Source organism: Helianthus annuus, chromosome 3 (genome assembly GCF_002127325.2).
Source record: "Helianthus annuus cultivar XRQ/B chromosome 3, HanXRQr2.0-SUNRISE, whole genome shotgun sequence".
Classification (NCBI taxonomy): domain Eukaryota; kingdom Viridiplantae; phylum Streptophyta; class Magnoliopsida; order Asterales; family Asteraceae; genus Helianthus; species Helianthus annuus.
This window is the reverse complement of record NC_035435.2, coordinates 92991756-93006367: the sequence shown is the minus strand read 5'-3', so window position 1 is coordinate 93006367 and position 14612 is coordinate 92991756. Positions and strand designations below refer to the sequence as shown.

The window sequence follows — 14612 nt, the reverse complement described above, 5'->3', positions numbered from 1 at the left end:
CATAGAACATATCGATTTTGGGAAAACCCCCAAATTTAAAAACATTTGTGTGTAACACTTATTCCAAACTGATATACATATGAACAATGATCCTGACCAAAAAAACTAAAACAAACAATAATAGATGTTCAGAAAAGAATCAATCAATAATAATAATAATGCCCCAACGACAATCATTATCAAATCGAAACCCTAAACGGACCTAACCGATAAAACAAACAAAACGAAACCAAATCCTGAAACAATAACGGCAGATTAAGATGACAAAGCATTTATTTTTGCTCAGCCAAAACGCAAATCTATATAACATGATGAAACGACGAAGATATTGCCGTTAAAAGCTATATGTTGTCTATCAAAGAACAAATCGGTTTATGAAAAATCGTCAAATTTATATTGCCAATCCCTAACACTGATTCAAGTAAACCTCTACGTTATGTGAGAAACATTAGTTTGAATCGTACCTTTTGTTGATTTCTCTTTTCGACGATGATTATGTGAATGCCGATCCACTGTTAATCTTTGTATTCGTATGGAAACTGTTGTCATATGTAGGGGCAACAATAGGGAAAGAGATAATCATTGTTAGCTACAAAATATCTGATTTATGATTTGACAAGTAGATGATTACTTTTATATACTAATAAAACTATAAAACTATTTGATTACTTAATGTAATCAAACTATAAACATAAAACCGGTTGAACTTTTTAATAAAAATAATAACTATAACATATTTTTTAAAAAAAAATATGCAACAACGAAATTATTTTTAAATATACTTATTCACTATACATTATAAATGTTACTAATAAATATGAAATTTAAGAACTTCAAAACCATTTTCATTGCCGGAAAGAAATAAACGTATCATTTTTGGTCCATTCCCAATCCATTTATTATGTCGTCGTTCAAACTACTGCAAATTGTAATGTTCTACCAAACTGCAATACAACTTCCTTTATGTTACTCCTATGTCAAAAAACATGCCATTGTATTACACATAACAGTTTCCTATTTTAGAATACTTTATTTGAAATTATACATCAAATTGTATGTATACACATGTATTGTTTTTAAAATACTGTATTTACTATTATCCCAGATGTCCAGCAACGAACACCATTGGGCAACATTTCAAACGGTATTATTTAAGTTTTTTTATTCAGAGTATGCACATTTTCAATTTTAACCCTATCATTATATTTCATGTACCTTATATGTGTTTTATATTCAATGATTGTCTGCAAGTTTTCATCCCTAAACTTACTCAAGATGAGAGTAAGGAGAGGCGTAAAGTTAGAAAATTATACATCGATGGTAAACGTTATGGAACGCAAATAGGTACATCACAATCTATACATGTTATAGTATCTACCTCTGCTTCTTCATCCATTCCGCATGACATGGTCAATGTTACAACAGAGGCGTCCATTGGATATGGAGGTAAAACTTTAATAAATGTTTGAAGTACGATATTATTTAAAAAAAATTAATTTCTTTAGTGGATAATGTTTATATGTGAATTATATATTTTTTATTATAAAACTACAGTTTTTGGCCCGAGACTTCTTCAAAATCACTGCAAAGAGAGACGGAGGTTAAGGAAGTTATATTTAGACAGTAAAAGATCTACAAGTCTTCAACGACGAAAATTACACCCTTCCAATACTTTATCATCTTCTTGTGAATTAACATTGATATCTTCCAACACCCACAACGTTACTCCTACAACGTCGGTTGTACCTACAAGTAATAATTATATTTAGCAAATAATTCAAATTTAATTTAAAAAACGGTATATATGTTTATAAAAGTTAATAAGTTTGAGTATATTATGTTATTTAGGTAATGTTAGTTGTCTTACAAACAACATGACTACACCAATAAACATCCGTCGTTTTTCTCTATCTTCAAACATCACAAATTCTAGCAACACACCTACTATTCTACAAAGTTCTTCTTTACAGAGGATGTCGTCTGGAAAACGTAAGTTATTAAGTAAACCACGAGTTACTACTCCTATACCAATGATCGACTTGACGACAGAGGAAACTACAGATGATGCAATTTACAAAGGAGTTTCAACAGGTATAAGATCAATTATTTTATTTATTTAATTAAGTAAATAGTATATATTTTTTTATACAAACTTATACTTCGTAAAGTAATATTCTTTTTTTGTTCAACTAACATTACAGATTATTTTGATCATGGTGACCAATGTATTACCTGTGAAATATGCAATGCTAAATTATGGGATGCTGAAAAAGGAAGGGGAAGAAAAGAGAAAGGAAGAATATGCTATTTCTTATGTTGTGGTTATGGCAAAGTAGAGCTACCAGATTATAAAGATGCTGTTCCAAGTTATAAGAAACTTTTTACGTATAAGGATAAAGAAAGCAAACATTTTTTGAATAATATTCGACGGTATAACTCCATGTTTGCTTTCACGTCAATGGGTGGTAAGGTTGATCACACTGTCAACAGAGGTAACGGACCATTTTGCTACAGAATTAGTGGAGAGAACTACCACAGCACTGGAAGCCTGCTTCCGGAAGACGGAGATCAACCAAAATTTTGCCAGCTCTACATTTTCGATACTGACAACGAACTTTCCAACAGACAATCCGTTTTTAGGTAAATATAATAAAGTATAATTTTTATTCCCATCAAATCTTTGTATAATATATTTTTTATTAATATTGATGTTTGTTGACACTCCGCTATTTTTTTAATCAGTCGTTCCAAGGATTCATCATCCGCGAGTGTCGCTGAACTTGATAGTAAACTGATTGAACATATAAAATGTGTTTTAGATTCAGAAAACCAGTTGGTAAAAGCTTATAGGATGGTTAGAGATTGTTTTCATGAAAACCCTGATCTTAATCTGAAGCTTCGTCTGATTGGTATTAGAGAAAAGGATGGACGAACGTATAATTTACCAACTTGTGGTGAAGTTGCTGCTCTAATTGTGGGGGATATTGCAAACACAATCAACAATAGAGATATAGTTATTGAAACGCAGACAGGTACTTTGAAAAGAATTAGTGAATTGCATCCTTCATACCTTGCACTTCAATATCCTATTTTATTCCCTTACGGAGATGATGGTTACAGAATTGACATCCCTCATCGAGGTGTCGTAGACGTAATCAATAAGAAACATCCAAATTGTACAATGAGAGAGTTTTTTGCATATCGTGTGCAAGACAGAATTAATCAGTTTTCATTGATTCTAAATTCAAGGAGACTCTTTCAACAATTCTTGGTTGATGCGTATACTATGATTGAGAGCGAAAGGCTTAACTACATACGACTTCAACAAAAGAATCTAAGGTCAGATAGCTATGAAAGTCTATGTGAATTAAGAAATAAGGGCCAGCAAGACATATCTAAGGTTGGAAAACGAATCTTTTTGCCCTCTTCGTTTACCGGTGGCGCTAGATATATGATGCAAAATTATTTAGATGCCATGGCTATCTGTAAGTGGTTTGGTTATCCGGATTTTTTTATAAGCATCACGTGCAATCCAAAGTGGCCTGAGGTAAAAAGGTTTCTTAGAGACACAAATCTTAAACCTGAAGATAGGCCCGATATACTGACGAGATTGTTTAAAATAAAGTTGGATTCAATTTGCAAAGATTTTAAAGAACGCCATCTATTTGGAAAAGTTGCAGCAGGTATTTTATCAAATTCCTTTTTATATACATATTAGATTTATTTAAGTATACTAATGATTTCATTTTATACAGTTGTTTACACAATCGAGTTTCAAAAGAGAGGATTGCCTCATGCCCACCTATGCTTATTCTTAGAAAATGAATCCAAACTTCCAACGGTAGACCATGTTGATCCATTTATAACTGCAGAAATCCCTGATGAAGATGAAGATGCAGAATTATATGCGCTTGTGAAAGACTATATGATTCATGGTCCATGTGGTAACGCTAATTTAAGTTGTCCATGTATGGTTGACAATAAGTGTTCGAAGGGTTTTCCAAAGAATTTTCAAGATCATACTACACTGGATTCAAATGGATTCCCAATATACAAAAGAAGAGATAATGGTGCTTATGTAGTAAAAAATGGAATCGACTTAGACAACAGAAGTGTTGTGCCATACAACAAAAAACTTTTGAAACGCTACCAGGCACATATAAATGTTGAGTGGTGCAATCAAGCCGGATCAATTAAATATTTGTTTAAATATATAAATAAAGGCCCTGATAGAGCAACCGTTGCTGTTGTCCAACATGATAATAACAATGAACAACTAGAACAAGACGAGGTCAAAGAATATTATGATTGTAGGTATATATCGGCTTGTGAGGCATCTTGGAGGATCTTCGCCTATGATGTGCATTACAGGACTCCTTCTGTTATGAGGCTGCCTTTCCATCTGCCTGGAAAACAACCTGTTGTTTTTGGACCCGACGAGGATATTAATCAAGTCCTTAACAAACCATCTGTCAAAGCTTCAATGTTTCTTTCCTGGATGGAACGTAACAAAGACCCGAATGACACATTGGCCCGTACACTAACATATGTTCAGTTTCCAAGTTGGTATGTATGGAAGCTTGATAAACGTTGTTGGGAACCTAGACAAAGACATAAGTCAATTGGGAGAATTCACGCTGTAAGTCCGTCTCTTGGGGAAGCATATTATTTAAGAATTCTTCTTAACAAAGTGAAAGGACCAAAATCTTTTGATGATATTAAAACAGTTGATGGTAAGGTATATGATACATTTAGAGATGCATGTTATGCACTCGGTCTTTTGGACGATGACGCAGAATACATTGAGGCAATCAAAGAAGAAAATGAAACAGGATCCCCTTCGTATCTTCGTAATTTATTTGCTACTTTGCTATTAACAAATACGTTGTCCAGACCTGAGGTTGTATGGGAAAGCACATGGAGATACATGACAGACGACTTTATCTACAGACTTAGAAAATATCATCGTCTTACAGGTAATTGTTTTAAATAAATTGTTGTTATTATCCCCTTTTTTTTGTTTTTGGTTGCGTTATATATAAAAAAAAACAATTTTCATTTAAAGAAAACATGGTTTTGTGTTTCATTTATGCTATATGGTTTGGTTTATTAAATATTTTTTGATTTCATAACATGATAATATATTTTTTTTTTCAAATTTTTAACAGATTTATCAATTCCAGATCACCAACTTAAAAACTATGTTTTGAGTGAAGTTGAAAAATTCTTAGCCAGAAACAACTCATCACTCAGAAGATTTGAGACAATGCCGTACCCAGATACTGCGTCTATGTCTGATTCAGACAATCGTTTGATTAATGAGGAGCGTATTTACGACCAAACGAATCTTCAAGTTGAATTTAATAATCAACTTAATTTGCTAACTGAGGAGCAACGGTCAGTTTTCCAACAAATAATCAACGCAGTTGAGAGTAACAAAGGTGGGGTTTTTTTTGTGTACGGCTATGGTGGGACCGGCAAGACCTTCTTATGGAAGACATTATCTGCGGCAATCAGATCAAAAGGTCAAATTGTATTAAACGTTGCTTCAAGTGGCATCGCGTCGTTGTTATTGTCTGGTGGCAGGACCGCGCATTCCAGGTTTCGTATTCCATTGAATCTTACTGAGGATTCAGTTTGTCATATAAAACCGAATGGAGATGTTTCTAGACTACTACACGAAACAAACTTGATTATATGGGATGAAGCGCCTATGGTCCATAAGCATGCATTCGAAGCGTTGGATAGAACAATGAACGACATTTTCAATATCGAAACTTCAAACAGATCAAACATCCGCTTTGGAGGGAAGGTTATTGTTTTAGGAGGCGATTTTAGACAGATCCTTCCTGTTGTTCCAAATGGTGGAAGACAAGAGATTGTCAATGCCTCAATAAGTTCGTCTTATCTGTGGAATACATGTAAGTTGCTGAGATTAACAAAAAACATGAGGTTAACAGTTGGAAGTTCAGCATCCAACACTGAAGAAATAAAACAATTTGCCAAATGGCTTTTGGATATAGGTGAGGGAAATGTTGGTGGTCCAAATGATGGAGAAGCGTCAATTGAAATACCAAGCGACCTTCTAATCACTGATACATCGGATCCCATTTCCACTTTAATTGATTTTGTGTATCCTTCAATTCTCGAAAACTTCAACAATCAGAATTATTTCAGTGAGAGGGCTATACTTGCACCTAAGAACGAGGTTGTGCATGAAATTAATGATCGGTTGTTGTCACTATTCCCAGGAGAAGAACGAGAGTATCTTAGTTCAGATAGTCTTTGTCAGTCTGAAGATCCAAACGCTACACAACAAAAACTATACTCTCCTGATGTGCTTAACGGTCTTAAAGTATCCGGCTTACCTAATCATAGGCTAGCACTAAAAGTAGGCGTGCCGGTGATGCTATTACGTAACATTGACCAACAAAATGGGCTTTGCAATGGTACACGACTACAAGTCAAAAAAATGTATAACCGTGTAATAGAAGCCGAGATAATATCCGGAGGGAACATAGGCACACGCACTTATATACCAAGGATTAGTTTGATACCTTCTGATAAAAAAATTCCTTTTGAGTTTCAAAGGAGACAATTTCCGTTGGCTGTTTGTTTCGCAATGACTATTAACAAGAGTCAGGGACAATCACTGTCTAGAGTTGGTCTGTATCTGAAGCAACCAGTTTTCACCCATGGTCAGCTGTATGTTGCTTTATCAAGAGTTAAAACCAGACAAGGAGTTAAACTTCTGATTTTGGACAATGACGGCAAACCTACTAATAAAACGACAAATGTAGTTTACAAAGAAGTATTTCGTGACTTGTGATCTCCATGTACTCATTCATCAAACGATCTTACATTCCGTGTAACTGTTCCATAAAAATCATAATAACATTATTATGTTCCATACACACAATATTACACAAATTTGCATCATCATGTATCTCGAGATATTACATTATTTGTCTCATTGTAGTTTACTAATTTATTATTACTTGAACGTTTATTTAATTCAAACGATTACTTCAATAAATTAAAGTTATTCATTTGTGTTTTAGTCCACCCGCGAACCTCGCGGCTTCTTAAACTAGTCTGTGTATATATTCCTTATTCTTAGTCAGTAGAAATCATTCACTCATTTTCCTGGTGCAACAAAATAGTGATCATCAATTACCTGACATCCAGATAAGTATCATGTTTAGTTCAATCTAGAAAAGTATTATTCTAGGAATCCAAAATCGATTAAAGTTAGTAAGAATTAGGAAGAAGTAGGTAAGATTAGAACATTGGTTTCGTATGTTTACTATTAAATGGAATGAAAGGTATTGATTGGCTAGGCAACTCATAAACTTGTGTACTGTTGACACTAGAAACAATTGGTTTTGATTTGCACGCCCTGCAACCGAAAAACACGTGTAATGTTCTCAGTAAAAATAGTTGGTTCCAATTAGCTCCGCGACCAAAAAACTCATCTACTATTTTCGTAAGTGACAATTAGTTTTGATTCTACGATTGAAAACCATATGCATTGTTTTCATAAGTAATAGTTGTTTATTCGTCCTCAGTTCCTAAGTGATTGAAAAAAAAACTCGTCCGCTGCTTTTGCAAAACGGTTAAATAAATTGATCCGAAACTATCAGAGTTGATATCAAATTAACCATAGTTGAAGGTTGGTATCAATTTGATCTGATACTAGTAAGTTTAAATGACATTCAATCAAAAACCAGTGTAGTTGAATGTAAGTAAGAAAATGGTTGTTCACCCAAGTATAAAGAATGTGTATAAAGTATATAAATTATAAATAATATTTGGGCTGTAAAAATCAAAGCACGTCTTAGTGTTCACGAGATCCCTGGGAAGTACTATATAACTAAAAGGAATGATTAATGAACTAGAACAAGGTCAAGTTTTAACAAGGTTCATGATGAAGGACTGGTACATGATCAAACAATTAGACCTAAGTGCCTTAACGGAATTAGGACACTTGTAGGTCGGATACAAATAGGGAGACAAAACTGATTGCTAGCGTGCACTGAGCAAACTATGAGTTCATGTCCCCTCCTTTAAATATAGTTCATGTCCCTTCCTTTAATTATATTTTGTTTTCAAAATTAATGGGAGATACATGTTACAAGATGGTGTGATAAGCTAGGGAATGTAATCACCTAGATCATATGCCCATAAGTAGAAAAACACAAGTAGCCATAATCACAATACAGACCGAGGAACAAAAGGGGTAGATCTATTGAGTATGGGCAAGCTCCACTCCTGGTCTGTGAGACCCTGTTGGAGTGCTTTTGTGTCCCAAGTCGCGGTATCACTATAGATTTAGTGGCCCAGTAATGACAGAGACATCGTATAGGTTTGGTTGCTTACTTATGTTGGCACCTATATTAATGTATTAGCTACACATTAATTGATCAATGAATTTATAGACGCTTTGCATACCGGTTTTCAGTACAAATCTATTCAAATGTTTTAAAGATTTATTTGAGACAAAACAAAACACATGAATTCACCAACATTTTTGTTGACCTTTTAACTTACTATGTATTTCAAGAAAGTAAGCTTTACATGGTTCGAAAGCAAGGAACAAAGGCAACAAGAAACCATGCCACTTTTTGAGGGTTTGCCTCATACATATTGTCTTTGTGCGAGGATATAGGAGTCAAAACCTTGATTTACAAAAATATAGTGGTTAAAGGTCATTTTGTGAACTTGAAACGTTTGGAATATGTTTGTAAACAATATACTCAAATCTTGTGTTTTGATTCCTTATAATATTTGGCATGGCATCGTGGTTTATTTTATCATATAGAATGTTTACACTATCAAATGCAAAGAGAACCTTTCATAGTCGCACCGATACGCTTCCGCTATGAGCAGGGTGTGACAGAATAAGAACAAACAACTACAATCGTATATCCGTCATTACCAAATTACAATGTCAAAATTACAATCACATAGATCAACTACAAGTTACTAACTTTCTTAGCCTGTTACATCACTCTACTTAAACACACAATAAACAAAGAACGCCCAACTAAACATCAGCAACATCTTCAAAACCATCAACACCTTAGCTTTCTTCATTGCCATTTCATCTTTCTTTTTGATCAACCTCAACAATGTGGGGATTACGTTGTCACACCCGGGACAAGTGACTTTATCATCCCACAGTTTAAATCCATCCTCCCAACTGTTAACCTAAACAACTTAATTTACTAATTTGCAAATCTAAACCATTAATATCGTTCATTAAAAAAAAACCAAAACCACATCAAAGATTAACCCAATACAATTTCAGAAAAAGGATAACTTACACAACATAAGTAGCGGCAATCTGTATTAGCTATACTCCCTGAGTACTTGTAGAAAGTAGAGACACCACATGAACATATTATGTTCAGCGACTCCCTCCGACAATTTGCTTTTTTTTTTCGACAAAGTAGCATGTGAGTTATGAGATGTTGATCTTTGTGACATTTTGAAGTGGAAATGGAGATCGAGATCGTGAGTTAGGGCTATTTCTTGATTCTCAGACGCCTTGAAGAAGAACAAGCAGATAGCAAAGAACAATTAGATTTCTAGGGCTTCTAATTTTGAATAACATTTGTTAATAGGGGCAATTTCGACATTTCACACAAAACAAACGGTCAAAATGGGTCAAACTAACGGAAGTTAGGCTCAGGGACGCAACATGTTGCGCTTCTACATGACAGGGAACTAAACAAGCAAAATTTTGAAAATAGAGACTCAGCATGATACCAGCTCCTTTCTTCAGGGACGCAAATTACAGTTTATTCTTGTTTTTTTAAATTTCAGTGATGCAACATTTTGCGCTTCTACATGACAGGGGAATTAATAGGCAAATTTTAAAAATAGAGACTCAACATGACACCAACCCGTTTCTTCAGAGACGCATATTACAGTTTACTCTTGTTTTTTTGAAGTTGCAGATTGCGACCTACCGTCCTCGGTTACCAAAATAATATGCCTCATGGTTAGCCTAAACAGCCCAATAGGGGAGTCAAGTTGACACGAGACAATCATGAGCAAACAACAATAATAAACTTTTTGAATATAATAAAGTTTGTTAATGGATATATTTTTTACGACTAAAAAACAATTAATTAAGCTAATAGTTAAATTTCCAAATGAAAATTACATCAACATACAATGATACAAGGTAAACAGCCAGTAGTTTGTATTCTAATTTTGGTTGCAGTGATTTCTAGCAAAGTTTTGATGATATAATATTATAAAAAAAAAAAAAAAACGTCCTAATTTACTTACGACTTGGTGCAAATGACAACCATTACAAACATAAAACACCTTAAAAAACCAAGCATTTAACCATTAAATAAGTTTCGGCCCGATTCGGCCGATAAACGATCCATAACTTAAGAATCAAACCGGCAGGTAGTCAGGAAGCCGATCAGACTAATCAAACATATCCAGTTTTCAAGAGAGTGAAACCATTTTCGTTTGAATTTTAGAAAATTATTTTCTCCCTTTTATTTTCGTTTTATAAATAAAATTTATACATCCAAATATTATAATGTGTTTTCTAAATTCAAAGAGTTTGGTTTGGTCTCTCGGTTCTCAACTCTCAGTGATTCTTGCCAAACCTGAGGGGCAAGTTTGACTTAGGCTGGCTTCGGTAAGATAAAGAATAAAAGGATGACTTTTTATTATTAGTTTGTTTATGCAAATGAATGACATAATTTTTAAATATCTTTCAAATTAAATATTGACACAACATTTTGGACACAATAAACTAAACGGTAGCTTTAGAGGATAATTTTGATCATTTAAAAAATACTCATAAAAATTCGACAAAGCAACAAACGGGCCAGACCCAAGCGACAAACACCAGTGTAACGTTAGATCGTTAAAAAGATTATGTATGTTATATAGCGTGCGATTTTCGCTTCGTTTGTTATTTAAGTGTGCGACGGATGACGGGGACGAAGCTTTAACAAAACTTGCATTTTCGAGTAGTGACACTAGTGAAACAAATTACGATTCCGCCGGTTACTAATACTAAATGTATGCAATAGAATCAAATAACGATATTGACGATATCTATCTATCTAAAAAAAAATTGTTGAATAGTTTGAAATAGTTATAGTTGTAAAAAAACACTCCTAAATACTTCTTAAAACTTTGGTTTACATATAAACTTAGTCTCTGAAACAAATTTTCTTTGAATTCGTGGTGGTGTTTTTTTTTTTTATTTTTTTTTATTTTTTTTTATTTTTTTATGTGTGTTTGCATGTAATCGAATTTCAAGTTTACATATCGGTAACAAATGTTTTACAGGTAAGGATCATAATGATGATAAAAATGTAAACCACTAGTGTGGTTATCTTCTTAAAAATTAACTTGATCATACATGCCTACAACATGTTCTATTAACTTCATATTAGAAATTACAAATGTAGACGGGAAGATAACGGCAGGTTTTCGGTAGCATTGATGATGACTCTTTTAAGCAAATCCTCACAGGTGCCAGACTCGTATGCGTGGAACTAGAAGTGGAATGGTTGGATTCCAAAGAAGTTGAATACGTTCATGTGAAAAGCTGTGAACAAAAATATTCCAACTTTTTTGGCGCTTAGAAGAAGACATGTTCACGTTGAAGACACAGTCTGAAGATTATGTTGGGAAGCGGAGGAAGATAGCGACCACCTCCTTACTTCTTGTATGATTCCATTGACGGTTTGGCAATTTATAAGTGGTTGGTGTAATGTTTCTAATCTTTTCGCCTTCTCAAAGAAAGATTTGGTGACAATCCATAGCAAGAACAAGAGGAAGGGTATCCAAGTGATTATCTATCTTGCGCCATTGTGTATTTGGCAAGCTAGAAACACGGTGGTTTTTGAAAACAAGATGGTGAACACTAACAAGATAAAGGAAAATATCAAGGCGTTAGGTTACCTTTAGATTAGAAATCGATCGCCTTACTCAAAATTAGATTGGAAAGACTAGTGTAATTTCGTTTTGTGATGTTTGTCTCGTGTTGGGCTCTAGCGATTTATTAGTAGTGTTTTGATAAATAAAAGTTGTTCAAAAAGAAGAAGAAAAAAAAAAAGAAACGACATTATTTACAATGTTTACCCTTCTTAGGAAATAGTTTAATGACATTATTAAAAAGGTATTGGTCGTATAATAAAACTTACTCTTTTAATTTTTCTTAGGTTATTTGTCATCATATCATATGCATCAAATGCAACATATAAATTATATCAAATAAAGTATAAAATTAACTTTTTTTAGTACTAATGTTGAAAAAAAGTGTGTTTCTTTGTATACTTTTGATTTTCAGGACTAAAAGGGCTTAAATGTACAAAATGAACAAATTAACAGCAAAAACCAGCATAAATACAAAAGAAGAGAAGCTGATACATCATACCAACCCTCCGAGCTTCAACCCAGGACCAAAACAACGAATCAAAAGACAAGCATTGGGTCGTGCCACCAAGGCATGGGGTCGTGCCCCACTCAAGATTCTAGAAAGAAAAAGACAAACAGAAGTCGTGTCAAATGGACACGGGCCGTTGTCAACTCCTAGATATACGAATCTTTGATAGTACAGTAAGTACAATGGCCACGAGGCCGTGGCGTTGACGCACGGGGTCGTGCAAGCATCCGGACTGACACAACTCATTAAATGAAGACAGAGAAGAAGGAGGCACGAGGCCGTGTAAAGCTTTTGTTTTCAACTATAAATAGGGGGTGCTTGGTTCAATTGCAATACATCACTTGGCAAACCACTTCTCTCACACCTGCCACCACTACATCACCACCATCATCCACCACAATCATTAGAGTTTAGAGTGCGTAGTAGTCTCCGGGTTCAAGATCGATCGTAAGAGCCTTTGTCAAACTATGGTCATGCTTGGCTAATCTCTTACATCACTTGGTGAAGATAGAATCTTTTGTGTATTACTTTTGATTTCCAAACCTTGGTTAGCTTTTTAATTTGGTCTGTATTAATGACTTTAATAACTAGTTTTTTATATTGAAAATGAATTTTATTCTATCATCTCTTTATGTTTTGTTGATTCACTCATTCGTGTCTTTACGGTCTATATAAAGCGCGTTAACTACCTGGAAGGAGGTTAGAAGGGTGGTTTGGGTAAAGTTTTTGCCTCGTTCAGTGTATAGATCCTGCGATGACTTGGTTCAAGCTTATTAGGACTTCCTTTGAGGCAGATAACATCAAATCGGGAAAAGTAAGAACGGCTTGAATCCTTTATAAATAAACTACTATTAAAACTTTAAACCAGCCTTGTGGGACTGTAACCCTGCTGACTCAGACCAATATGGTTGAGGGTAGCGTTGCCTCCAAAAGAGGGACATGCCACATTTTGCATTAATAACTTACATAATTATCTTTCAATATTCCGGTCTTCCGGGACTGTATCCATGCTGACTGAGACCAATATGGTCGAGGGTAGCGTTGCCTCCAAAAGAGGGACATGCCACTTTAACCAAGATAATCTCTTAAAAAAACCCAAGGTGCGGAAATTATCAAATGATACATAAAAGATAATTGGAACCAAGTGATTCCATCTTGTCTATTTATTTCTTTTATTACTCTAGTTTCTTTCATTATTTTACTTATTAAAACATTTTCTCAAAATTCTGTTAGATTAGACGTTGACAATAATCCGGTATTAAAAGCTCTTGTGTCCTTGAACGACGTTGGTATCTTACCATCACTATTCTACACCAACAATGGGTGCACTTGCCCTAAGCGTTTTGTAGAGAGTGATAGTGTTATATCGTGTTTTATAAATTTAAAGCTTGATAAACGAGTATAAAGTACTTAAGAAAATATTAAAAATCATTCACACTCGCATTCTCCTCAAGTTTTTGGCGTTGTTGCCGGGGACACAAGGATTTTAAAAAAGCTTAAAATCAACAGCCTAATCATTTTCTTTATTTTTTCTGTCCAAATTCTTCTTTGCTTTTCTAAAACTTTCAGTTACAGAAGCGTTACACGGGGTTATGCCACACTAACACGGGGCTGTGTCTAATCTGCAGTAATTGAAAAGCAACAAAACTTTTTCAAAGAAGGCTCACACGGGCCCGTGTTTCATTTGACATGGGCTCGTGTTAAAAACGCCCAGTACCAAATAAAATACAGTCCTAAGCACGGGGCCCTATCCAAACAGCACGGGGCCGTGTAAATCTTATGTGTTCACAAAAATTTTAATTCCCGAGGGTCGTAATCTTCTGGGTATTCTCCAAGCAATGGATTACCATATGGGAGATTATGACTACTACCATTACCATGATTATGAGAATCCATATTGTATTATATGTGGTGAAACCCATTGAGTACAAAATTGTTACCTTTTTCAACCATCAACCTCATACACAACATATATGAGGAACCAAGGTTTGAGCTTTCAAAATCAAGCTTTGATTGGGACACTCCAGTGTCTGAAACGTACGAGACACCACCCACAATTGTCCCCGAAGCCGAAAGCCTCATACAATGTCTCAAGAACATAGAATTCTTGATCAAGCAATCTTGTGCAAAAGAAGAGACCATTTGTACCAAGGAGGTGATCATAGAAGAGGTAAAACCTCAA

General features: G+C 34.5%; 1 protein-coding gene across 1 annotated transcript; it reads left to right on the top strand.

Moving 5' to 3' along the window:
- Positions 1 to 1220: 1220 nt before the first annotated feature.
- Positions 1221 to 6829, top strand: LOC110931864. The gene is made up of 7 exons (XM_035988091.1): positions 1221 to 1446; positions 1555 to 1752; positions 1849 to 2091; positions 2202 to 2640; positions 2743 to 3683; positions 3756 to 4976; positions 5169 to 6829. Exons 1-7 carry the CDS (start codon positions 1221 to 1223, stop codon positions 6827 to 6829), a joined length of 4929 nt encoding a protein of 1642 aa, XP_035843984.1.
- Positions 6830 to 14612: the final 7783 nt, after the last annotated feature.

Excerpts from the sequence above, each read along its gene's own strand:
- LOC110931864 (XM_035988091.1), top strand. The coding sequence starts at position 1,221 with ATGTGTTTTATATTCAATGATTGTCTGCAAGTTTTCATCCCTAAACTT. Across the intron at positions 1,447-1,554 it reads GGCGTCCATTGGATATGGAG|TTTTTGGCCCGAGACTTCTT; the intron begins GTAAAACTTTAA and ends ATAAAACTACAG. Across the intron at positions 2,641-2,742 it reads AACAGACAATCCGTTTTTAG|TCGTTCCAAGGATTCATCAT; the intron begins GTAAATATAATA and ends TTTTTTAATCAG.